The 27,958-nt window shown below is 38.1% G+C and overlaps 1 protein-coding gene across 3 annotated transcripts in view; it reads left to right on the top strand.

Annotated features, from left to right (window-relative positions):
• Positions 1–2,993: 2,993 nt before the first annotated feature.
• Positions 2,994–27,958, top strand: part of TNFRSF19 (TNF receptor superfamily member 19) — a 65,683-nt gene continuing 40,718 nt past the window's right edge. The window contains exons 1-4 of one of the 3 annotated variants that reach the window (XM_075490892.1): positions 2,994–3,103; positions 3,407–3,499; positions 16,364–16,452; positions 17,853–17,963. In XM_075490892.1, coding sequence (XP_075347007.1) covers positions 16,387–16,452; positions 17,853–17,963 — 177 coding nt within the window. In that variant the 5' untranslated portion in view covers positions 2,994–3,103; positions 3,407–3,499; positions 16,364–16,386. Of the gene's footprint in view, positions 3,104–3,406; positions 3,500–8,301; positions 8,487–16,363; positions 16,453–17,852; positions 17,964–27,958 lie in introns of those variants that run through there. The other 2 variants (XM_075490894.1, XM_075490893.1) reach the window with 2 other exon arrangements.

Below are 27,958 nucleotides of genomic sequence, written 5' to 3'. Positions count from 1 at the left end.
CATGAATAGCAGCCCTGGGCTTTGTTTTGTTTCTCTAAAAATTCCTAAAACGGGATCTAACTTGTGTAACTTAAGAGCCTTCTCTAATTCTTGCCTAACCTTTAGGAGAAAAATGAAGCAACCTCCTTAAGAGCTTGAGGTCCTCACATAGTAAAAAGAGAATGGTAAACCCACTAAGTATTTCTCAAGGAAGATTCTTTCTCACTTCAGAAAAGTTTAAGCAATGAATTAGGAAGACAGCATCTCCCTCTGCAGGCCTTCAGAGACATCCCTCTCTCTGGTTTCACACAGGAAACACAAGCACTTCTTCCAGAAAAGCTTTTTAGATACCTAAACAGTGAATATAAGCTGGATACCCAATTCCAGTAATTTCAGGTCAGATCCTACCCCAGGAATTTTAGTGATTAGAATCAAACATCTAGTGAGTAGTCTAATAGATTTGAATCAGACCACTTGTGCTTGAATGCTTTGCTGGGTTAGTGACTATGAGAGGAACAAAAGCTGATGCTCAGAAGGTGTAAGTAAGTGAAGTGCCAAGTTACTTAGGTTCAATTTCTGGCTCTGGTACTGGTCTGTTCTGTGCCTTACACGAATCACAATATATATGTATTATTCTCATTTTAAATAAGGACAAAAGATTATTATCAACCTTTGGAAAAATACTGAATTATGTAGACAACTGTGGTTATTATTACACACTTCTGATCAAATTCTGAGGAAGCTGTAGACTAGGAAATAGCAGGTTGTTCAGGCTTCCAGGCTCCACAGTGAAAAATAGTGTCATAAATGCAAAATGCAATGCTTAAGCTTTAGAAGGTTAAATTGGTAATAATTAACCCTACTTCTCTTTTTCATATGTACAAAAGAAAGATCAAAGACCTCTAATAGACCTTCAGGACTCGCTTTTGCTTGAAACCCAGAGAACTAAAAGGTGCTTTCTGTGAACAGTCTTGTTCTTAAAGAAAAGCACCTTTGAAATGAACAGAGAAGGGTTATTTCAGTTCTGTACAGCTCACCTGTAAATTTTATTTCAGCATAAGCATTTCCAGTTTTACCATGAAAGCAACAAATGGACTGTTATCCAAAAATCTTGCAGCGAGTAGGGGGAAGTTGTATGTCAGAAGAGTGCAAATTAACGTTAAAATAGAAGTAAGCAGCCTGGATAATTTTCTTTGACCTATAATAGCTGGAAGTGGAAATCAGAGAAAGAGAGAAATTTACGGTTTGTTTACATATTTTTCCAGCAGTGTATTCCTGGAAGTCGGATTCATTACCTGCATGATACTCCTTTGTACCTGCAACACCTCTCCGTCTCAGTTACCAGAACATCCCCCAAAGGCCTACCTGGATAGATGATCCAAAACAATATTGAAACCAGGTCCAACTAGCAACAAGATCACATTACATAGCACCCCCTCTGAGGATCCCAAGGCTTTCTGGAAGTGTTAATTCCCACGGCTGCGAAGCCCAGCGCTCGTTGCCGGCCTGGTGCTCCCACAGTACGCCATCCCACCACCAGAAGGCTCCCTCATCTACCGAGCGCCGCCGCAGCGGCTCGGCAGCCGGCGGGCGGCCCGGGCGGCGGGAGGGCGGAGGGCCGGGGGCTGCAGGCCGGGGCCGGCCGCGCCGGGGGCCGGGCAGCTCCCAGGCCGCAAAGGCAGGAGCGGGACAGGCAGGGCCGGTCGCTGGCAGGGGGCCAGCGGCGAGAGGGAGGCGGCTGCAGCCCGCCAAGGGGGCACGGGATGAGGAATCGCAACAAGACGCTTACTTTCTCGCTCTGGCGCTCGACTATGCAGGACCCATTATCTGCTGATTGCTTGCTTTTGGTTTTAATGCTCACGGCAACCGTGGCTAGCATATTTCCTCTTTTTACTTTTGCCTTTTAAATGAATTCCCGGTTACTCAGTGTGCAAATATTTGCAGGAGTGTACCAATGGCTACCAGTTGACATGCTTGTATCGCTTTAATCTGCACATGTGGTAGACCCAAAGTATGGGTTATGCGTTTATGAGAACTTCAGTGATGTCTTCAATATGGCTGATTATCCTAAAAGCCATCCTGCTTGATATTTGTATGTTTTATTAACAGCTGAAGTACTGAGGGCTGAATTAATCTCTGCGCCAACAGCTACCCTTGCCTCAGATCAGAGAAAATGGGATTCAGTTGTACACTTCTTTGGCGTTTCCTCTGTACCGCGACAGTGCAAGTCACAACAGCCTTGAGAATTGCCCTGCCTTCCCGGGCTGCACAGGACTCTCCAACAATTCTTGCGCCTATGAACTGCAGCAGCACGGAGAATGCCCGTCAATATACTTTTACTCGCCCCAAAGCCTCCCTCTGCTGACAGCGCAATGGCGACCACTTTGAATCTACCCCAGCTAAAAAATGCCTTTACACTGAAAAGCTTCTGAGAGTTACTTATGGCAGCTTTACAGTTCATTTACGTAAAGGAATCATGAGCCACAGATGAATCAGGCTCAAATAAAATGATTTGCAAAAGGCCACACAGTAAGTAGCAGGGAGGACGTGAATCAGGGACTAAGAGCATGCTCTATTGTGCTTCTTTTTGCCAGTGCAAAAAAACAATTCCAGTGCACAAAATACATCATGTCCTCATTTCCAAACCTCATGAAGAGACAAAAAAAGTAGTTTTCTGTCATGTATTACAGCTGCCTAGCAAACCGACCTGCATGTCTGACTTCCAGAACTTTATGGAAAATTGCAACTTCCTGTTGCAGACAAAATTATAAAGCATCTTTTTTAAGAAAACCTTATAGTTACACTATTCTCCCTTCTTGGAGGAAACTGTAACGTAACGAAAACTTCCAAGTGAGCCTTGGGTTTGTTACAACGGGCTAACCTGATTAGAAATCATGCAAACTCCTGTTGCTCTGTGCTGTATTCCCCCACAGGCTGTGTTACAGCTCTCTAACCAGTCCCGCAGCATTGAATGATGTCATGGGATCTGCAGCTCAGCGAGATGAAAGGGATAAAGCGGAACCCGCTGGCACTGGGGAAAGCTTCCAACACGCAATCCACAACACAGCTTGGGAACTCAAAAGCTACAGATCCAGCCACTCAACTCCGAGCATTTCAGAATCGTGTGCGTTCTCCCGGCACAAGCAAGGAAAGGGGGGGGAAGCTAGTGATCGATTTTTAACAAAAGAGCGAGAGCACTGAAAGGCAGAATTTCGAGTGCAACTACCTGCTGGAGAAGGAGCTTTTTTTCCTCTCCAAAGCACTGCCTTTGATGTATGGCAACTGATCACTGATCAGATTACAGGCATTTGGTCTCAGTGCTCGTCTGCCTTTGATCTGCACGGTTAATTTTATTTTCCCGGATTTGGAGTTTCGTCTGGGCTTGTGCTGACATACTTTTTTTTTTTTTTTTTTTTTTTTTTTGAAGGAGGTAAAAGCATTTAATACAGAAGCTCTGCTCTGGCAGTGTGAAATTAAGCTGCAGAAAGCCTGGGCACTGGAAAACTTCATCAGATAACAGGTACTGGATTTTGTATTTTTTTTGCAGTTTTGTGTTGCAAGATTTTAAGAACTTATAAAGTTCACATAAAGGGTAATACTACACATCATTGTGTGGACAAAGTTCGAAAGATCATACATATAATTTATGCATCATTTTATTTGCAACTCTTAGGCAGAATTATATTGAGAACAGACTATCTAGAATATATAGACAATTGAAAACTGAAGCAAAATCAATTTTTTTTTCAATATTTTGGGGGTATATAAGATTTTGGTGTGCACTGCTCATTCCTACTGTCTATAGTTTTGTGAAGTTATATTCGAATACTAGTATTACATGACTTAGGGGAGTATTTATTTTCTAAGAAAAGACCAACCAAATTTCCTACACACTGTATATACTTTATTTACTCTCAGTGCATTTATTAAACTGTGACGACTTCAAGCAACACTTTTAATCCTAATAGGTTCATACTTGAGATGAAAAAATTCTCCTCTTCCACAAGTTATTAGAACTAAATTTATAAACATAACATCCTTATATACAAAAGGGAAATGGTTTTATTTCAAGATTGAAGAGATGATAGTTCAACTGTACCATATGAAAAGAAATCTCGATAATAAAAGTAACATTTTAACCTGATGATAGACGTTTCCTTTAAGGCATTTTAATAAAGATATTAAAGAAATCTTAAGCTTATCTAGAGCAAACACCTGGTTTTGCTGAACGTCATGGAAGTTTTGCTCCTATTTCAGTGAAGCAATTCCCATTCACAGTATTTTGTATTCTGTTCCTCAAATTCATGTTTATGAACACATACTGTGCTTAAGAAAATTTAAGACATCTACTCCAGAAATTCATTATAAAGGAGCAATCATTAGAAGATTTAGGATTATTCACTATACATTTGCAGTTTTAAAGGGCCAGATTTTTGGGTGAGTTTGGGCCAAATCCATGAGTGTTCTGTGCCTGCAGCTGGAGCCAGTCTGTTAAAATAAGACTGAAGCTTCTTCTGTAGGTATTTAAATATAATTTAGATTTTCAGAAGAACTTAGAACCCATAATTGGGGCCACACTTGCAAAGAAGTTCAACATTCCAGACACTGAGCTCTTTGAAAATCTAGTCTTAATGGTGGATAGTGAGTTCTTCTGAAATACTGACTTTAGATGTATATTCTTAAATCTAAATTTAAGTGTATATAAATCTTAAGTACATCTGTTTATTAACAAATTGCAACTAAAAGTCAGCATAACTGATAGCTGTTAAGCATTGTTTGAAAACTATTCTCCAAGAAGCTTACCAGTCCATAGGACCCTCAAGATGTTCATATTTCAGTACGCACCATAGTAACATGCAAACCCAAATTTTAACAGTCTGCTTGCATCTGAATAGGATTGTTATCAATGCTTCCAGATAAAGGTAGTCAGCTTTCATTAGTCAGTCTGCAAACTTTGTTTCTTCTAATTAAAAGTATGTTTGAATATATAAATTTTAAATTTACTGAATATCAAGAGATAATATGCCAGACACAGATTAACTAGGCCTGACTTGGTATCATTTAGTTTTCTATACCACCAATTAATTCATATTCTGACTTAACAAGTCAATTACATTATAAGGGAAGTAATTAGCACTGCATGAATAATGTGCATATAGCTGTCAAGGAAGAATATTGTTTAAGGCATAGCAAAAGCAAAATCTACTATTTTTCCTTAAATGACAATGATGTACTAAAACATGTTTCAGTAACCCTGAAAAGATGGTTTTATTTATTAATTCTGTACTTCACTGATGAGCTTCTCTACCTTTCCAATCCTCTCTTGCTTGTTGCTAGTTACATTTACATTTAAATGTACATTAACATGTATGTTTATTTTCTGAGGAAAATTGTTTCTAAACCATACCTCTGTTTGCTGTAATGTAGAAAGAGAAGCAAATTTAAAAAATAATGTAAGGATTCTTTTTCCTCAGAAGTCAAAATAGCTATGTGAGTCTAATACAATTAAACTATCACTATAAGGATCTGACCCATCACACAAATGGGTAAAGCTGCAGACAGAAGTAACACTGGTTAATCAGATAGATTACACTGATGAGTAGGACTTACATATATAAATATTTGCAATATTTAGGCCCTGGAAAAGCATTTCAGAAACAAAGATTTTTTTCATTTTGTAAAAAGTCCCTAGGATTTTAGGTCATCTTCCCACCTATTTAAACACAGATGGGCGTTAACCCATTTACAGTGAAAAATATCTTTGTTTGTCTGTATGTGAGACTGAAATGAAAGCACAGTTGGACGTATTTAAGTATGGGGGGGGAGAGGATTTTCAGCATTTTTGTTATTTTAAATAGCAGTTCTCTGACAGTTTAGTCTTTCATTGATCTGACTTTTAAAGATTAAATAGTAATAATTCTTGGCACTTGTGACTTTGCTTTTACAAAGTGCTGTATAAACATTAATTAATCCTCAGGCTTAAGTCTTCAGAAAGAAAATGTTCCCAATGCTTTTTCAAGCAAATCTGACTAGGAAACTCACAAGTGTATAATTTATTTATTAAAATAGCTTGAGCAATTTCTGATTATAAATAGAACCATTTCCAAACAGTGTGTCTTAGATAACATCATAAACATATTTTAAGGTTTGTAATAGTTAAGACTATCAAAAGACATGCATGGTTATACTGACATCAGTTTCCAACAGCTGTCATAACAAGAGTAGATCTATCTCACAGGTGACTGGGGGAACTGTGTTAGCATTTGAGATATGGAGATAACAACTTCCTATTGCTGTACAATTTCTGCTTCCACATCAGATATGCCATGCAACTTAGTCTTATCAAAGGGGTCAGCTGAAACAACTTTCCCAATATTTCTTTTCTGCTTTCTCTACTGTAGTGAGAATCTCTATACTTGCATCTATACTAGTTGCTCTAACAGTTCACTTTTTCCATTTCCTTAGAAGAAACATCATGGTGTAAAACAAAAGAAGCCCTGCAATTTTCAACATCTTTCAATGATGAATGGAATTAACTCATCCATTTTTCATTTAGAGGAAATATTTTACATGCTACAACAGGGACTTAAACATTTAAGTTTCAGTGTTACAGACTACACATTGCTCTTAATTAATTGGCATAGTAACCCCCTGTGTGATGAGAAAGTCTTCATGTTTCTTTATATGGTAATCCTCTGTGTTTAGCCAACACTTTAATAACTCTGGGATGTTTTAATACACTAGTCTAGCTATACTACTTTAAAATGAGTATCTGAAACACACGATGACGCCACTAAGAAAAACTCATGCAAGACATTTCACTGGTGTCTACACAAAACAGTTAACATACAAAACAGTTGTCTGTAAATGGCGAGAGGATGTAGCATGCTCAGTGCTGTGCAGCAGCTGCCATTCACAACAGATGTGCCGCCGTTTCGCCGTAGCGTGCCATTCCTCACTGAAATTCCAGCCTCTTGCAGAGCTCCTTCTGGCAAGGGTCCTGAAGCAAAACTCTTCTTTGCAGGCCCTTTTAAGGATAATTAAAGGAAAACCCTCATAAATTCTGAGTTAGTTCAATTTTTTTAAATTGAAAACAACTCATTTTGCAGCAATCATTTACCTCTTTGCAGACAACTTGCTGTATTTCAACAAGCGCCATTTGTTTTTATAAAAGTCCACAGGCTGGCAAACTCCAAAATTTTATCTCTGTGAGAAGCTCCCAAAAATTCTGTTTATTCAAAAATGCTTTACTGCCAAGTATATCCATTGGTTCATTCTCTTCAGAACCTAACTCAGTTCCCAGTGTATCCATACAATTGTCTAGACTGTAGTGGTATTGTTAGCCTTTTCATTAGAAGTAAAACTAATGACCTGAAATCCCTGCAGTAGCAGTTCTTTCTCCAAGGTCTCCAAGACTGGTTTCACCAATGTTGGAGCATCACTAACTCCAGCAAAGCTCCTAATTTACATCACAGTAAGTAGCAGTAAAGTACACCCTTTCTAGTGACTGTGAACAACTTATTCTCTGTGAAGGGCTGGATTTCTGAACTCTCATTTGGTATAGCTAGGTAACTTCTTAGCTGCAGAATGGAAAAATATTTCAGACTCTGAGCTAGCAGGAAAAAAAAGCTACTTAAGTACTTCAGAGAGTACTGCAATTTTGCAGTGCATTGTCTGAGGGTCTCCATCGTGGTCTTTGGGTGGGACAGGCAAAAGGGGCTTTGGTGAGTTACAAGGACTCCTACGCTCACCTTCTGAATGGTGGCACAGGGGTTTGCCCGGTCCGCTTAGCAACAGCCCAGCAGTCCGAGGATAAGCAGCCATAAACACTTCTAAGCCAGGGCTCCTACTGAGGGAGATCAGCAACACCAAGGCTGCAGGCCCCAAAGCCTAGGCTGCCTCTGCAGACAGGGTGGCAACTGCAGCCTGCAATGAACCACCTAGGCACGCACAGCAAGTCTCCGCCATCCTCCTGGTAGGATAAAAGGGACCCGAGCCCCTCATTGCAGTTCACCCTGGTTGAGCACCACTAGTACAGGACACACCCCACCACTGACCACCAAGTACACATCTCCCGGCAGGGAAGAGACCTACGCGGGAGGCGGGCAGCCCCTCACGGAAGACGAGGCGGGATCCCGCCTCCTGAGGCGCCCGGCGCTAACAGCCTCTCCCCGCCGCCCGGCCCGCGCGACGCCCAACCGCAGCCGCCTCGGCCGCGCGGCCCCTCCCTCCCACGGCTGCCTCTGCGGGCGCGCGCCTCCTCGCCACGGGGCACGTGGGCCAGGGGGCTGCTGATTGGCTGCCTGCGGTCACCTGAGCCCGGCCCCTCCGGCGAAGGCGGGAGGGGAGGGGCGTGGCGCGGCGCGGCGTTGCCGGGGTGACGGGCGAGCCGGAGCGAGAGGAGGTGAAGGAGGGAGCGGGCGCGGGGCAAGCGCTCTTCGGTGGCGGGCGGCCGGCCGGCACCCCGCCGCAGCGGCCGGGGCGGCCAGCAGGCCGTGGCGTGGCAGGTGGGTGCGTGGGAGATCCGGGCGGGCCCAGTCCCCTCAGCCTCGGAGCGCGCTTGGCCCTCCCCCTCCCTCAGAGGGGCGCCCCCTCGCCCCCTTCCGCGGGCAGGAGGGAGGCTCTGAGGCGGGGGTGCGCGGAGCGCGGCTGCCATGGGGGGGAAGCAGCGGCGCCCCCGCTTCCCGGGGCTCCGCGCAGGTTTCCCCCGCCACCCCTCAGGGCACCGGCCTGGCTGGGTGCTGACCCGGGAGTGCTGGGCGCCCGCGGCCCCGCCGTGCGCCTGGCACCGGCCCGCTCTGCCTTCCCGTGGCGCGTAGGGCGCGCTGCGTGCGGCCGGGGAGATGATGGGAATGACCCTTCGCGGAAAGCGCAGACTGCAGGGGAGGAGGGGAGGCGGAGGGGAGGGCTCCGCTGGATCCCCTTCTCTCCGAGATGGCTCCGGCTCTGCCGCTCTCTAACCGGCCCCTCTGCCCCGAGGCGTCCCGTAGTGGGTATGAAGGGCACCGCGCAGCAGAAGAGAGTGGCAGCTGATGTTGCTGGGTTTTGCAGATCTCGACAGCCCTAGAGTAACTCCTCCAGGCTCCGGAGTGTAGCGAACAAAAAGCCCTTGAAAGCAGGGCTTACTTGTTCACAAGCTCTTCTTGTGTCTACTGCATAAGTAAGTTGCAGTCTGCTTCAAGCAATTTTGGAGCTGGAGTTGAAGGAACAGGAGCTAGTAACTTTTTCTCTTGGCTGGTAAGAGGTTGAAAAGCCACAATTATAGCTCTGTTGAAAAGCCTTTGATTGTTTGACTTCCTTTCCTGATGTCTGTCTCCATTAATCTGACCTTGGACTGAAAGCTTTACCTGATATTCAAGAAAAATCTTGATACTTAATACCTATTTACCACCTTTATACTTACAACTACTTTAAATGAATGCTTTTATCAAATTAACAAAGGGGTCTAGTAGCATTTAATATGAGCAAAAGTGGCGAGTGGCTTCAACCTGTAGGTAGGTTTGTTAACTACTGCATAATCTCTTTCATGCAAACCTTCACCATCACATGTAAAACAAGTTAGGCATATTAACTGGAAGCTTTTTACCATATAAGCAAAGGGTTTTTTTAGAAATAGAAGTAAACTTATTTATTAGTTCAGTAATAAGATGTTTAAATTGTCAGTTAAGGAGGCAATAAATTACTTCTGCTCAGTTTCCACAACTTGCAGTTGCAATGCTAATAAAAGAGAATGCTGAGAATGAAAGTAACTCATGTCTGTGCTTTTTAAGACATTGCATGCTATCCAAAACCGCTAAAGGGTGGCTGGATAAATGTAACACATTGGCATTGCACCATTGCAATAGTTAATGTATTAACCAGCCCAATGCTTTATAGTTTATGATTCTTAAAAATTACTTTGGAAAATAACTATTAGCATACTTTAGTATAAATGAAATATGAGTATAGTATTGGCATTCTCATTTTATTGTATTACTTATTCATATATCTAAGTACAAATATGTACAAATGCAGCTCTACACTGAGGTTTCATCTAGCAAACTAGTGTCTCCTAGAAGTTGAGATGAGCTAGATGTATTAAACAGAAGGAGCAACATTTTTTACCACAGTTTTGGTGTTGAAGCACAGAATTGTTCATTATTTGAATGAGTAGTCTCATCAACTTCAATGCGATCAGGAGTTCTTGTGTGAATCACAGGTTCTGATCCTCTAAAAAGCTTTGTTTAAGTGTAGGAAAAATGTCACCACGTTGCACCTTTGTTATGATATTTTACTATAATTTCTAATTAATGATAGTCTGGAAGTGTTGGAGAACATGGATGATAAGCTATTTTACATAATTTTACCAGCATGGATTTGGAACATCATTTGTAAGTGGCAAAACGAGGGATGAATTATGTAGTTCGTTCTCAAGTTGTGCTGATTATACCCTTTTTGAGACACTGGGATATAATGCATTCTGTAAATGCTGCATATGATAGTGAAGACACTGTAGAGATGCTTCTTTGGGGTGTTAAATTATTATCACCATTATTCCTGTAAAGTCAGGTACTTCAGCTAACATAACTCAAAGCATATGGTACTCAGAAGGAGCACAAAAAATAATAATAAAAAAGGTGGGTTTTTTACAGCCCCTAAAATGGATATAAATGTTTTCTATCACCAGCCATGTTCCAAATTTAATCTGCTATCTCTGTCTTTACAAAACTAGAAATAAATTTATAGCTGCCTAATTTTGTACAATTTCATGTATGGCAGCTTCTGAAAAATACAGATTTATTCAACACTATATTTAATGTGATGAGTGCTACCTAGCTGACAGTATTTTATTTTTTTTCCCTGTATGTGGTCCTTCTCGGAGCAGTTGGAGCAAACGTGGTGAGACAAGACCTCATTTACTTCACAAAGGGGAAGAGTACAAGGGTTGTGGGCAGTGTGTAAAGGGAAGGTGTTTTGGAAGTATGAGGCAGAATAACAATGTGTAGCTCTGTAGTGGAAGTTCTTGTCCCTAACTTGTTCCCTTTGTCTTTATCATTGCAGCAGCATAAGTACTTTCCCTTCTCTTGTTTCTTGCCCGTGGGGCACTGACTCTGCTAAAGCCATCTGCCACTCCTTGTCATTTTATTGCATGCAGTTGACAGCTGCAGGTGGGAAACAGGATGGTTAGAAGGGAGCTGAGATCCTATTCACTGGATACCAGAGACCTCTGTTGGAAAGATAAGATGATTATATTTTCATCCCTCTTTCTTATCCAGAACTTTCTCGGAGTACTCTTTGCCATGCTCTCTATAGAGAGCATGAAAGTGGTCATCAAGTATGAATGTCAAATCAAATATGGGAAACTTAAAAGATCTAGGGAAGTTAAATGAATTCGAAGTTGGGACCCTTCACCCCTTCTAAAGTTTCCCTTAGAAGATGGGATGGTTGAGTTCAAAGTTTCGATGCTTCCATGTATGAGAAACCTGCTAGTAGGCCATAATTTAATCGTGCTGCCTTGAGTCTTGAAGTGATGTGTCCTTCATGGTGAAACTTTTTTTTTTTTGGAGAGAAGGAAGAAATATTTTTCTGACAGATTGGCTTTGAAATAGAATGATGACTACTGCTCAGGCAAGGAAGTAAACGTAGGAATAAATTTTGGAGCACAATGGATTCTAGGACCCTGGAAGGTTGGCAGTTCTTACTTCCACAATACATTTATTACATGTTCCTAATTTATTGTTTGATATTGCCTTCTTTATACATATGCATAGTAGACCCCACACAACCTTAAAACGATGCAACCGCATTTCTTAATGGAAGTTCTATATCTTGAGTTCAGTACATTACCAATGATGATTGCTTTTCCCAGAGTATTTTGGGCAAGTGTATTACTGTTAACCTAAAAGGATGCATTTGGAATGATTTACTGACCCCCAAAAATTGTGTCCACAGTTTTCTTTCATTTAATACAGTTGAGAATAGCTGAACTCAGCGTTGTAAATATCAGTATCTGAACAAGAACAAATAATCTTTAAACGTATTGAACTCCTATTTGGTCACACATATTTTAGAGACAAAAACTTCTAGTTACTTCTTGAATGCATACGAGGTGAATGGCTTGTGTCCAACAGACATCAGTGTAATGCCACTTGATATCAAGAGAGAACAAATTTGCCCAATGGCAACCTATTATTAACTGCTGCAGTGTCTGCCTTTTAAGCAGGGCTTTTAACCAAACTGGAGACAGAAACAGGAAACAAGCAGCTGGCACAGTTATGTCTCCTTCAGTACTTGCTTTCAATACAATGCGTTATTAATGTGTCTTAACCATTTGCATTATTTTTATCAAAATGCTGTCATGAAAAGAAACATTTTTTTTTGTACTCTTAATAATGTTTTTTTATTGTACACCAGTTAATTTCTTTCTCATATGTTATAGCCAGTATATAGTCTTTGGGTTTTTTTTTGGTAGGAACCGGGACAGTAAGCACAATGATTGCGTGATACAATACCACAGACATTCATACATGTCTACTGAAATGATTTGAACATATTTTGGTGCTACTAAGCCTACTGAAGTGTACTGAAGTTTAAGGCCTATAGACCTGCAAGCTTATTTTGGAAGATTTGATGACTACAAAAGACAAATTATCTAGAAGATATCTCATATTCTATCATAGACCTAAAGCTATGAGATTGCATTGTACACATAATGATCAGTCAACAAATTTGAAGCTCAGTTAAATGTGTAGATGAGTTGGAGAAGTCTGTAATAGTTTGATGCCAGTTCTAAAACACTTGATTTTAGAAATTTACTCTGGGTTTTGGAACTCCTGATGTTTGAAGGTGTTGGATTTGGCAAGAGTGTTATGGAGGTAGTAGATTTTCTTTTAAATAGAAAATATTTCACAGGTGCGATAAAATTGCCACACCTAAGTCAGCAAAATGTGTTTTAGTACAGTATGCTTCTCCATGTGTTTTCTATGTTCTAAAAGTCTTTGAAGTATATGCTATAAGAAGATCATCTTATAACAGATATGGCAACTCCAAAACTGAAATACGAGCTGTCAGCATGACCAGTAACATTTTTAATACTGCTTGTTATTCTGTGCTACCTTCTATTAAGAACTGGCATTTGTTTTTTAATCCAGCTGTGACTCCAGAATATTACAAACATGAACATCATTAGCTTTGTTTCAATATTTATTTTAATAAATTTTTTGTATGCTAAGTTTTTTACAATATTAAATCTTCAGGTTATTGCATATTGGAAAAAATGTATAGGATGAATGTGGCTTCATTACATAAAGCTAATATAGTTTTATTGCAATAATATGGCAAGTACTGAATCTGCTGGCCAGTTAATCAGGCTGTTCTTAATTTTCTTTATTCTTCCATACTTCAGGTGACCTGCTCAGAAAAAATACAGACTGTTTACATTATGCCACAGCTCCATATTTTAGATCATTAGGCTTAGCACAGCTCACCAATACTGTCTGTATTGATAATTCTACATGAAACTTGACATAAAAATATACAATTATTATGATATTCAGTTTCTTTTTTGAGATGTCACACATCTGTTTTCAAAAGCAAAACTAGATATTAAAATTTAAAATAAACCATACTTTTAACTTCATAAAGAATCCTGTTTTAAAAATTTTGGTAGTATTATGTCGATGGTCATAATTACATTAGAACTGTGCTGCTTTTTATTTCTTTAACAATAATATTACTAAGGAATATAGTGACTTTAAATTCATATGACTTGGAAATTATTCCACTTGACATTCAGTTCTAAGCAACTCAGTTAACATTTACAGTTTTATTTCACTTGCACACTTATGTAAAGTTTTGCCTCCTGTAGCAATTAAGAAAGCATATGAAGTATTTAATTTTTTCCACTGAATACTATTATATGAAATCAAGAAGTCAGTGGGGATTTTTTTCCCAAATCCCTTTTGTTTCAGCATGATTCTTTGAATTAATATTTAATCAGTTTATATAATTTAGCTTTTAGACTTTAGCTTTTTGTCTTGTCTTCTCTGAATCAAGTGGAGTCAAGTTTGTTTTGCAGGACTGCTTTTCTGTAATATTGTGTAGAGATATTTATTGTATTACCATTCTTAGTTTTTTAGTTTTTTTAATCTTTTCATAACATTACTGCTCTTGAATTTCTGTACGTTCCAAACTGTATAAAAATTGAACAGCAGCAAGCTTCAGTCTTTCTTGATACTTTTTTCAAGGTTACTAAGGTGCAAAGTCTCATGATTTGTCTTTTGTTTTTACTTAGCAGATCTTCAGTTACTATTCAGCCAGTAGATACATTATATAATGTGTGTGTTTATCCATCTTGTTTATTTCCAAACATAGATGAGAAACATTTCTTGAAACTTCTGAGTTCCCTTAACTGTATTTTTACAGTCTCTGTCCACTGTCTGGTCTTTGTTATTACTAGAAATTGTTTTGTTCTATATACTTTTGTTCTTGTATACCTAATTTTTTTTTTCAGCATTAGTGCTGTCAGCTTCCCATGCCAACCTTGTGCACTTAATAATTTTTAAAATTTGTTGACTCTCTTTTTGCATTTTCCCATTTGTTCTACAGTGCTTTTTACATCAAATTGTTGTATTTGAGTCATCTAGAATTCTTTCTGGGATTTCCCATTTCACGTTTCTCTGCTTATTTTTTTTTTCCTCAGACTTAAAAAAGCAACCTATGTCAAATACTGTATCTGTGTGTATTTGTATTACTTGATGGTATGTCTTCTTTTTTACCCATTTTGACACGCATATAATGTGATAATTGTCATTGGCCCATAGACAATTACCATCATGAAGTGAGAAATACCCATAAAAATGTAGTCTTGGCTTTGCTGACACACCTCTTTCCCTGTTCTGTTCTTCCTAGCAGACTTTAGCTCTTTTTATACTTCCAAATACAATTTATCTTCTTATTGATTAGAAATCATTAATTAGGGTATTCATGCAGTAAAATGTGAATTTGTGTGTTAGTTATAGTTTATGCTCATTCTGGTTCTATACTTTTTGAATTACTATGCTTGTTATAGTTCCATATTATAAAGCATTTTGCAACTGCCCTTAATTTTTTTCTATACTACTTTCCTTATGTTTTGGGTTCCATCCTTTCAGTTGTCAGTCTCTTCTACCCTTAAATGATAAAAAATACTTATTTTGTCTTTTAAAACAGTGTAAATAAACATCGGTCCTTAAGCTCTGAAGTAGGCCAGAAATGTTTTAAACATTATTTTTCACATCTATTTTTCAACATCTAATGTTTTATTGCTGTCATATAAGGTACGCAAATTAGGATCAAATTCCAATAGCATGTTATGTAAGATGGATTTATTTATTCTTTTCTTGTTATTGTTGCTATATAGTTTGGATTTCTGAACTAAAAGTTACACTTGTATTTCCAGGTAACTGACAAAACCAAAAAGTAAGAAACCAGAAATTAACACAAAGACTCAAATAAACAAAAGGAAAGTAAGCAGAGGAAAAAATGTTCTGTTGGCCAAGCACAATATTCTTAATGATTGTGGGCATGCAGTTCGTTGATTTAATAATCCAAAAAGCCTAATCCCAAATTAGAACTTCCTTTCCATGACGGTTTCAAATAGTTCCCCTTCTTTTTTTTTTTATCACTTGTTTGTTACAACTTCTTAAAAAATAATTAAGCAAGACTTTATGCTCTTTTTCTGAGACTATGGTAAAAATTGTCTGAGGTAGGATGTGATTTGATTATGCTGTTTGAAATGTCTTCTATAATAGTCTTTGCCTACCAGATCATAAACAATCATGTTAACACATCTTACCAAGTTAACATCCCTTAGGTAAGTGGTAGAAACGGATCCTGTGTATGCCTCCAGTTCGTTGCAGAATGAAGTAGAAGAGGCTATCTTAGCCACTAGGCAAAGCCATTCTGCTCCACGTTGCAACACAGAGGGAACCTTCTCATGATCAGCTATGTCTTGGCTGATATGTGGCATATTTGAAGAAATTTATTTTTGTCTGTTGATCGTGTACTTAGTTGGGCATCTAACAAGCAAGAAAGATATGTTAGGGATGTTAGAAGATGTTAGATTTACAAATGTTGACGTTCTCTAATCTAGACTGATAGCAGTCTCTTCTTTTGAGAATTAAGGCTATAGAACCTTTGTGTATATTGCCTTGTCTTCTAAAAAAGAACATTCTTTTTAAAGCATATGTTTGTTGTTTAGCTTCCAGGAATCCATCTGAAATATTTTAATGGCATTAACACATTAACAGATACATATTTTGACATGCTGACTGACATGAAGTACTATGGACATACGACTTCTGCAATTTAAACAACATTGTGAAATATAATGATTTTTAAAATTCTTTCTTTTTATTTTTTATAGGGAGAAAGGTTTAATTGTAAGAAATGGATGCTAAAGGATTGCAAGGAGAAGATAAACTGAAGATGCTCATAATTTTACTGGCTTATTTGGTAAATCCCCCCTCCCGCATGAATGTTGAAAAAATTATATTGGACACAGGAATGGGGTCTTTTGTTTTACACTTTACTACTAACACTAAAAGTCTTAAACACATATATGCAGACAATTACATACTCATTTTATCAATTTAAAAGTGAGCTTGGTCAACTGATTTGTATAATTTCTCGCTACTCCTCACATGCAATTAAAAAATTTTACCTTGTGATCCTCTTCATTGAAGAAGGACTGGATTGGGACAGAAAATGTAGGTGGATATAGTGCTGTGAAGGTAATGCTACTTCACTTCAGAGAGGTAGTAGGAATTCTAGGCAATTTGCAGTAGCCATGTCTTAGTACAGTATGCTATATGTATATATAGTTTAGGAGTTTGGAGTATTCAGTTTATCCACAGAACATAGCATGGCACACAACTACATTGCCTACTAAACGTGCTTCAACTCTGGCTTGCAGAGACAAGCTCTAGAACTAAGGGTAATTAACACTTTGTAGCTATCAGAAAGGCTTTGGTCTTTCTGAAAAGACTAATACACAAAGTAAGAATTTAGCAGCAATTGTGGAGAGCACTTTCTGTCATGGAAGCCTATCTCTAGACATTTAATTTAAAATTCTATTGAGGGAGCTCACAGGGTTTGCTGATGTTCCTGGGTAGGATTCCAATGATTATACTGAGACTTTGCACGGCTGATATTGCTGCTTATGGTATTTCTCATAACCTTGGTTTCTGGTTTGGGCAGATAATGTACTTAAATGCCTTTGAAGGCAGAAATTGGTTTCTCTCTCATTTGGCCCATTAAATATAAAGTGATAGTAAAATTTAGAATAAATAGTATTCATACAGGTTTGGGGGGTTTTTTGAGTTTCCAAAAGGTTTGAGTGACCTTTTAAAATCTAAATATTTATGTTTAAAGCAATAGATTTAAGCTTATTTATTCAACTGTAATAGCATCATTAGAAAAATTAAAAATCAAAAATAAGTGAAACATGGCAATAGCTTACTGCCAATACATGTAGCTTACTGTCATGAAAATTATAGCCTTAGTAGGGTCATGTGCCTTTTTCATAATGTTGAGTAAATTGAGGAACTTAAACTTGTGTTCAAGCAATTAAGTGTTTTAACATTCCACAAGTGCCAAATATCAAGCAGGTCTTCTAAAAATTGTAAAATTGTTGCAAGTCACTGAGTACTGAGAACCTTTAAAATTCAGGCCACTTATCCATATTTGGAGTTAGATGATTAATTTTCATTGCCATATTTAAAGTTTTTGATAATGCAGAAAGTTATTTTAAGATAGAAACATAAATTTATTTCTCAGATATAGAGTTTATATAAATTATGTTAATCACAGGTTAATTATATTTTGGTGGTTTTTGTTTGGTTTTTTTTTTTAAGCTAAGTAGGGTAATTTGTGAGACTGGAGATTGCAGAGAGCAAGAATTTAGGGACCACACTGGAAACTGCATCCTCTGCAAACAGTGTGGACCTGGAATGGAACTCTCAAAGGTAAGCAAATCATGCTTTCTTGAATTTACTTTGTTTCCAATAAGTGCATTTATGTATGTGGTTAAAATAATAGTTATCTGTACTTATGTGGAAATATTTGTTATTATTTTGGTGTTTGAATCTTTTACAGTTTTTCAAGTACCATGTTTTCTGGTTCTCTTTATATAAAATGCTCAGTTCAGAAGATGATGATGCCATTAATAAAGTAGGCAGTACCATTAGAGGATCTGGGTATGGGCTCTCAAATTAAAATTTTTTTTTTAAAGGTGAGTTAGTGCTACAGAGTGTGTGGGGGGGTGAGCTACAGGGAATTAAGAGTGAATAACCTCACTGTGTAGAAGAGAGTATGAAAAATAAATTTCAAAATAGTGATTGGTACAGACCACTGAAATGGGGGGACTTGATTTTTACAATGCCGACTTTCAGAATCAGTTGTGGATTTTAGGTGAAATTGCCACCATAGACAATGTTTAAATATTTTCTATACGACAACTTGTCTTAACAGAATGGTTTATAATAAAAATAAGGGCATAAGCACATAAATACAGAATATGATTCAAGTGAGAACTGAGATATTTCCTTAGAACAGCTGGGAGATATAGGTGACTTTTCTGTTTTCACTAGCTCAGTGGTTGGAGCACTTCGTGTTGGGAAGCTAGATTCAAGTGAGGCTCAACTTCTTTGTTTTACGACTTATTAAAAATGCTATAAACCTAATCTATGTCTTTATGCCATGTAAAGTAATTGAGAAGGTTGAGGCCGGAAAAATACATGGTAATATGTAGAAAGCAGATAAGAAATCCTTGTTAATATAATGGAGAAGGAAAGATTGTTATTGTGAGTTTCATGTAAATGTTTTTTCTTTTGGAACAACTGCATCTTTTCCAAAAGAAAATCCCCATACAAGTTTTAGAATTAGCAGGTTTTTTAGGAATGCAGAATCGAATCAATGGAGGTGAATGGTGACTGAGGTTATGGACTGGGATTCAGTACAACTAGAAAGTTAACTTGGCAAAATTTCCGGCAAAATTCCAAGTCTGAATGCAAGTCATGAGAGGGATCTTAGTTGCCTTCCGCGCAGAGAAAGTGGGTGCTGTGTATAAGCAAGGATAGAGAACAATGAAGGAAGTATAGCTGAGACGAGAGGGAGGGAGAGGAGGAGGGAGGAATATGGTGGGATTCACTAATTCGATCACCAGAGGTGAGAGAGACAACAGAATGAGTTATGCATCATGGGGAGACTGGATGTTTTGGGGGAGCAGGTGTGTCGTGCTAGAGGTGTGAAGATGGTCAGGCAAAAAAGAGAGAGCGCAGGCTGGTATCATGAGGGGTGAGCAGACTTGTCAAGCCTCATGCATAAGCATAAGACTCTTTCTTCAGTGTCCAGCTACTATACCTTGCCCATTGTTAAGGGTGTAGAACTGTGGCCCAGACATAACTCTGCAGTCTGATCAATACCTGATAGGTGGGGCCATAAAGCAAGAGAGAAGTAGCTGCCCTGCCCAGTGCCTTTGCATATAGAAGGGCAAACTCTGTATTGTACTCTTAATGATAGTTTAAAAAGGATGATAAAGGTAGAATTTAGGGTGTTATTTAGGAGGAGTGAAATTTAATTTTCAGGGTTACTTTTGTAGGCAAGTATGTTATGTAGATCCAAGGGGGAATTTGAAATGTTATTTTTGCAAATTTTTTAACATGAAACATTACTAAGTCTGGTGTGTATGTGTGTTTAAACGACAGGGAAAAAGGAGCTTTCCGTTTGTGGCTTTGTATTTCTTACTATATTCAGCTCTGGAAAAAAAGCACAAGTTAAGTATTGTGGTTTGTGGGTAGTTTGAAGAGATTTACTGAAATTGACACATTTTCTCTATCTCTCCATCCCCTGTAGCTGGTGTTCAGTGCGTTAACAGAAATATTTAGTTTTATGCTTTAGTGAGGATCGCTTTCTATGTTAGGCAGTATTAGTTAAGGTTTAGTCATACAAACAATGCTGTTGAAGTAGAGATTTGAAGATGACTAACGGTATGGGTGTGGTTTTGTTCAGATGTTTTGTTTTTTTCAGATTAGCCTTAAATTTGAGGACTGAAAAGGTCTGGGGACTGTTTTAATTTATAAAGGCACTTCTAAATATGGCACTTTACAACAGTGGCCCTACTAAAACAGTGTTATATGCATTGGTGTAGCATACTTATCCAGTTGGCAAGTAAAAAACAAAAGCATAAAACCTAATGCCCTCAGTAATTAGACTTTCAGCTTAATAAAGAAATGCTAAACTAAAATAGGAAGGTTATAGTTTTCAATAGTACACTATTCAAGTTACGTTTTTACTTTAACTGGTTTTGTTTACAATCTGATAGTCCTGATTCTTAGGACTAGTTTTTCTGAAAACATGAATGCTTAATTAATTTCAATGTGTAAGCAATTACTCCTCCCAGACATGAATAGGCTTTCAAATACTATTTTTTGCTACTACACTAGAACTGAAATAAATAAACAAATTTTGGTCAAACCTAAATGCGAGTGGAAGCATAATTTCCTTTATAAATAGAGGTACAATTTTCTGTGAATCATAGCGAAGGATGTGATGCTGTGGCTGTTACTGAAATGCAGTTGAAAGTAGTCTTCCTGAACTACAGCTTGAAGCAACAAAGTATGTTAAGTCAAAGGTCAGAACGCAAAGGGAAAAGGGATTTAATGATATACTTGAAGTAATTTGCAGCACAGGGGGAGTTTTGTTTGCTTGGTTTTTTTACATGTGAGAAAGCAATGATGTAATTATGCTGTAGTTTAATAACAGTTTCTTAATAACAAATAATGTGTCTGTTTTCCTATCAAGTATCTAGTGCTAATGGATAAAACTAGATATACTGCTGGGTGTGTGAGCATGAGTGTATGTCTAAGTATATAGTAAAATACAATGTTATCAGTGGGCTTTTTGGTTTGGTTCCCCCCCAGAGTGTTTTTTTTTATGTTAGTAACAAAAAACCTGAGCCTATATTGTTGAATGCAAAATGCCAGCTATTACATCATGCAACAGTGGACCATGTGAATGGTTGATGTAAACATATGTCCCTATTTCCTTCCCTTGAAACTCAGTTCAGGTAGAACTTCTACTGCTGAGTAAGCTGAAGCAGACAGGTCCAATGTCAAGGACTGTAGAGCCCTCGCTTCACTCTTATTTATGAGAAACTACTTCATCTTGGTTACAATCTAAATCGGTAGATTTCTTTCTCGTTATTACTGACTATACAAAAATAGGAACTGTGTTCCTTTCAAAAGCCAAGTAGAGTTAGTAGGCTAAGCACTATAAAAGGAAAACTGGAGTTCTCAAGATAAAAATTAAGATAAATACCGTTCAGATATTTACCCATCAATACTCATCAATACAGATAGGTACTATAACTTAAATACATTGCCACCAAATTGATCAGCAACCAATTTACAGCATAAGTACACTTGTGCATGTCCCTTCTTCCTTTTGGCTTTGTTAAACTGAGTACAAGTTGTTATAGAAATCAAAACTGATACGTACCTAATTGTGACATCTGTTTTTTTTTAAACTTCAGTGGGATTTTTATTGTGGATTTATAAAACCCAGTTAAGTCAACAGTCATTAGCTGTCCCTGTACTTAAGGGAAGACACAGTGACACCTGAAGATCAGACCAGAATCTTAACACAGGCTGCACAGGTGACTTAAGATATGGTTAAAGCCTAATGTGATCAGGTCCTGTGTGACAGTCCAGTCTGTTCCCATGTCACCAGATACACACAGATATACTACAGGCTTGCATCAACAGTATGGATTAATGTGCAGGGGAAAATACCACCTGTACAGAGTGGGTGTGTGTATATACATACATGTATATATGCACATATATATGTGTGTGTATATATACTTATTTTTACAACTATTAACGAGTTATTTATATGCCCTTTGTTGCTATACTATGTGAGCATTTCATAATACCTTTCTAAGTCAGGGAAATGCTGTTGCCTTTTCTTAATTTATACATGAGACTCGTACAGAAATCAACTTGCCCATGGTAATGCAGGAAGTTTTTGGTGGAACACAGTAGACAGGCCACAGAGTGGAACAAGAGGATGGAGGCTCTTTCTTCACAAGATGCCACATGGACAAGACAAGGGGCAACAGATACTAGTTGTACCAGGAGAGAGGTTTGATCTCTGTATAAGAAAGAAATTTTTTACAGTGAGAACAATCATTCACTGGAACAACCTCCCCAGGAACATGATAGAGTCCCCATCACTGGAGGTTTTTAGGATGCAATTGCACAGGGTGCTAGATCAGCTCAGCTCAGCTCCTGGTGCCATGAAAGGTTGGACTAGATGTTCTTTCAGGGTTCCTTCTGACCTGGGCTATTCTGTGACTCTACGATGAGTGTTTAATTTTAGTTGCTAACTAGTGCTCAATCTATTGAATTGACCTTCCTGTCTGCATAGCTAAGCAACTTCAGCATGAAACAAAAAAAACTCAGCAAAAAACCCCAGCCTTATTTCATGTAACTAGTTCTGAACCTAGACTATTCTTTTCAGCTTTTGCTGTCACAGTTTAGTGGGGCTCTTTTTTTCCAGAAAGTTTTTAAAGTAGTTCTTTCTTCCTTAAAATAAGAAAAAAGAATTCACCCGCAACTTTTCCTTTCTGATTCCCTGTCAACTGTTCTAACAGCAGCGCTGCGGGTGTTGCATTAACTTAGAACTCCATTGATCGCTTAACGTTGATTGTATTTTTTATAAAGTACTTGTAACATATTGCCATCATAAGAAAGCTGGCTTTGTTATTGTATCAACAATTTAGCGTTGATGGGGAAAGGAGTGAAAGCTTCTCCTCCTGTTTGCTTCTATTTGTTCATTTTTAAAAAAAATCTACATAGCCTTTTCTTCTCAAAAACATGTGTCCTTGGTAATGTTTGTGAAGCCTTTGAACCACTGAAATAGCTTGCTTTGGGGGGGGGGGGGGGGGGGGTGTTGTGTTTTGTCTGTTTTGGTTTGGGGGTTTTGGTTTGTTTTGGGTTTTGTTTTGTTTTTTTTAAGCAGTGCTTTCTTCTGGGGTGGGAAACTGAAATGATTGCATTGATTCAGAAGGAAGTGTTTGCTTTGTGTGGCTCAGCATTATTTCATTTCTCATTCATTTCGTAGGAAAAAAAGCATCATGTAGTTAAGCAAGTGGTGTAACATCTGTCTTTCTTTAAGTGGCTTCAAGTTGACAGTGCCTGAGTAGTCATTGGTGTGGCTTGATAGTAAGAGCCTTTTTTGTCCTATCTTACCAGTAATGTATTTCTGTATAAATCAAACCTTATATATGATTCAAATTTATATAAATCACAATTAATGAAGAAAGAATAAACAGGAATAGTTTGGGTTTCAGCCTTTTCCTGAAAATGTTCCAGTACAGAAAGGAGAATCCTTCCAGTCCTTTCACAATCATTTGCTTTTTTTAAAAAAAAATTCAATAACTCTCTATAGCTTCCATGTATTTATTTATATATGAAAAAGCAATCCGTATCTCAGCCTCATCAAGCTTATATTGCAGCTCAGAACTTTAAATGCAATTATAGATTGTTTTGTCAACAGATCACATCTGAGGTTGTAGTTCAGAAACATTGAAATGGCAGTTTTGGCAATAGTAAGTTCTTTCCACAGTGCCGTGCCTGTACAGTTATGCTGATGCAGTAGATTTTTAGGGTGTACTATGGAACAGATCACTGAACTGATCACTTTTAACCTGGATCAGTCCCGTGATCAGATTTGCAGCTCAGCCTCATACTCAGTTGTATCAGTACAGTTGAGGACAATGTATGACAAGGAAGAAAAGGCAGAGATGAAAGGGAGAGAGTGCCTTAAGCCAGCATTGCCACCAAATACGTGGTGATAAATACTGTCACCAAGAGACTGCTGCTGCACAGAGAGCCTGTGGGACAGTGGCAGCTTGATGGTTGCTAAGGAAATGGCATAGGTTTGCAGTATCATAGGTTGCTTCCTTGCACCAGCTGTATGATGAGGGAAAAGGAGACCTGCATCTTGGGTGAGAAAAGGAACTGTGAATTAAACAGGAAGGTACTGTTTGAAGCTACTCCTGAATGTAATAGTCCTCATACAGAACATGAAAGATGGTGTGCTATGTCTGACATGTTGTCCCAGTGAAGTTACTGAGAGCAGCTGCTACCTTGTTTAGCAGTCACTCGCTAACTTTTCACAGCAAGAGAGCTGCTTGTGAGGAAGCTTGCCATATCTCAGTTCAGGAGAGGCTAACGTGTTTCTGAGTCAGTGTCATGGAAGCTGGAGCAGCTGCATGTAGGCATGTCAAATCTTACTCACTGAACATGAAACTTTTCTGACACTAACTTTGCACTTTGCCACAGCAGCTAAATCTGACATGTTTGCAGCACACTGTTGCAGCCTGTCCTGCTCAGGGACTTCTGCTGATAGATATGTCTGATTATTGGATTCTAGATGAGGCTGATCCACAGCCTAAGGTACTTTTGGAAGCTAAAACTGTGTGCTATTTAACAAGGCCATATACTCAAAGGTATTACTAAAAACTTCATAGTGTAGCACTATACTTCCCAGCGTAGTGCTGCAACCTGTTATATGACCTGACATCAATTAGAAGTGTCTTAATGACTGGAAGGCTTTTTCTTGAGAATACCCAAATATTCTTGTAATCATTGTGGCCTAAGTGGAACTCCTCTGTGCTGTACTGTCTAGGGACTTACGTGGGTTGTGGATAATCAGTGGAACTAGAAACAAATTCTAAAATGTACTCGCAGATTACGATCTTAATAATGTCTGAAAGCATTTTTTTAAAATTATTTTTAAATGAAATTAGGTTATTTTAATTGAAAGAATGTTTAAAATCTAAGTTACTGTTCATTTACTCTCTGCATTGCATTCAACTTTTAGGGAAAAACCATACCACTTAACTCCATTACCCTTTGTGGTCTGCTATACTTTTGGTCATTCTCTCTGAATCAGTTTTTGGGTAGTATGTACTGAAAGAAAATGTTAACACTGCCAAGGTAGTATTTTAAAAGGTGTCTGCATTATCGTATGCTTTTAATACTTTTAGCTTGAAACTAAGTTAGGAGTTGTTTGCTACAGATTCCTAGGTGGCCTTGACCAGTCATCTCACTTGATACCTTAAGTGAAACCCACTTCTGAACAAAGTTGTTCTTGGCATACATACATTAAAGGTAATGAGATGTCACAACACTGTGACAGTGAAAGCTGTATAAATATCCAGAAAATAGGAGTGCGTTTGAATTTTGAGGATTTTTTAAAAATTAATTTTAATGCACTTTTCTAAATTAGTGTTTGGGTTTTCATAGCTTGTACTCATTTGAGAGAGAAATTTTTCATTAATGTTACCTGGTACCATTGATGGTAGCATTGAAAAGGGGAAGTGGAAAGGGAAGAGTGGGCTAAATGTTCTTCACAAGAGGAGAAATAAATATAGCGTATATTTACCTGCTCTTTTTCTGGCACAAAAAAAAAAATGGTTTTTTGAAATCTAGCTAATTGAGGTTACAAGTTTTATTTCTCTTTTCTGCAGTCCTGAGGTGAACTGCAACAGGAGATGAGCGAGCCCTCTTTTAAAAATATGAGTGGGAGGATAGAAGGGATGAGGGGAGTTGGGAACTATTCCGATCTCATCAGCCATATAACTTGACAACTTCGTAAACAGAGCACTAAGAACACTGGTGCACATCAGTTTTGCACATGTACTGATAAAAGATGAACAGTCGATTGTTTGTATCTTTGCTGGACTGCTAAATTAAAAAGTCCAAGATTTCAAAGGGTTTGAATCCATCGTCTAAATCGTATCCTTCGGTTTTGGGAATGTGGTTAATTATGAGTACAGATCTGTTTGAAGTTCTGTCTGGTTTACAAGCTTAAATATTTATTTGCACCTGCCAGGCAGTTAACTACCTCAAATATTATGGGAACATAAAAAGCACATACATAGAGTTGTAGTTGTTATGGATTATATCTGCAGAACTCCTGGTAAGGACTTAGAAGCCATCTCTGAAAAGACTGGAGACTGTAAATTCCTTGGGCAGAAGATTTCTTTATATTGCAACCACCATTTTTATAGCTTTAAAGTAAACCATTCCATGTTACAAAGGACCACTAAGATGTGTCCATACATTCAACTATAGCAAAGCAGATCTGATAGAGCTAGAAACAACTTACTCAAGCTTTGGTAGTTTGGGCCAGTGAGTTGAAGGCATTTAATTCTAACTTTATTTCCTGGTGTTTGTTTGGTTTTCATCATAAACTTCAAAGGTAGTCTGAAAAGGAAAACTTATAATTAAGTTAATTTAAACCTCATATTTGAAAGTTTACTAGGACTTGGGAGAGACTGATTCCAAGTGATTTATCAAAAGATCTGAATATACCTGGTTTGACTGAGCTATATAATATATCCTATAACGCTACTATTTGGATGATCTAAATAAAAAGAGTAAAGAGTAGGTATTTAGAAGGGATGTGTTAAGGAATAATGAGATTCAATGAAAAGCTTTATTTAGACTTAGGAAGAGCAAAATCTCCTAACAGAAGTTAGTCTGGTTCCAGACCCCAGTAGTAATCATGTAGCTTTGTATACAGTCTTACAATTGCATAAATGAAATTGAGTGTAAAACTGAACACCGTAAGATATTTTTAGGTGACATAAAACAGAACTGCTAGAACCTCCATTGTTTTGGCATTGATTCCTAGCAGAAACTGGTAGGTTTGAAATAAAATGGTAGAAAATGTTCTATGGCTGAAGTAAATTAAAAGAAAAGGAAAAAAAAATTTTATCCCCTTTTGCCTACCGGCTTTATTAGGGTCAGCATCTCACAGAAGGAGCATGCTGTACAGTGTATGAAACTGTAGTATGATTTTTTTTGTTACGAACTGCAATGATTTGTGTGCTCCTTAATCTGAATAATAGTTAATAGTAAGAAACTACATTTCAGCTAAAAAAACAAAACAAAAATTAAAACTTATTTTTTAAATTCCTGGGTCTAGAGACAGAGGAAGAAGACTATTGCCCATTTATAGCTGCTTTCTTAGAATTGTTAATTTTCTGTGTACTTGAGTGCTTGTTCTTCTTCAGAGGACAGTAAAGATATCCTTAACATAAAAGAAAATTGAAAATTCTTAGAATGTCCAGTAAAATGCATCTGAAGTTGTTTATTGTTAATTTATCATTGCAAATTAGAGGCACTATAAAATACATATTGGCCCACTCCATCACATAGCTTGTTCCATAGATGCTTTCTCAGTGCAAAACCTTGAAGAATCCTGAGTGCATTTGTAAGGTTCAAAGCTATTTACTGCATCAGATTTGCTTAGGTGTGTGACTTTGGAAGAAGTTATTTATATGCATCGAACATGCATGTGTTGTGAAGGAAACTGGTGGAAACTTTCCCTTAAGTTGGCCCAGTTGAAGACTTCCTGCAGTTTTCCCACCGGGAACGTGCCCTGTTCTTCCACTGAGACCACATACTGGAGAAGGAGGTCCCCACATTGTGCCTTTCCCACCTACTCCCTTCCCAATAAGTCCTTTCCAGCAATTTGTTTTATTCCTCTTGCATTTTGCGGTTTGCATCAAATCTAACTCCAAAGTACTGCAAAAAAATTAATAGGATATTCAGGTGAGAAAAGGGAATAGCAATTCTGTTAGTAACTTGATAACTCTAAGAAATAGTGACATAAAAATGAAATAGATTGATAGTTCTTGATAATCAGTACATAGAATTCAGTCCCCAAACAATGACATGTTGTTGGGTGAAATATTTCTCTTTGCAGCCTCTCAGTTGTATTAGGTGTCCTTTTGCAAATGAACGGAAATAATTTCTTTAAACAGCTAAATTTGGGTAAATAACCAACCATAATGATATTGCTGGTATAGTAAAATAGCGTGCCTTCCTGTGATCTGCAGAGCGATTAAACTTTTCCAACAGTTTAAGAACTGTTAGAACTGGAC

Source organism: Mycteria americana, chromosome 1, assembly GCF_035582795.1.
Source record: "Mycteria americana isolate JAX WOST 10 ecotype Jacksonville Zoo and Gardens chromosome 1, USCA_MyAme_1.0, whole genome shotgun sequence".
Taxonomy (NCBI): Eukaryota; Metazoa; Chordata; class Aves; order Ciconiiformes; family Ciconiidae; genus Mycteria; species Mycteria americana.
This window is presented reverse-complemented; position numbering and strand designations above follow the sequence as displayed.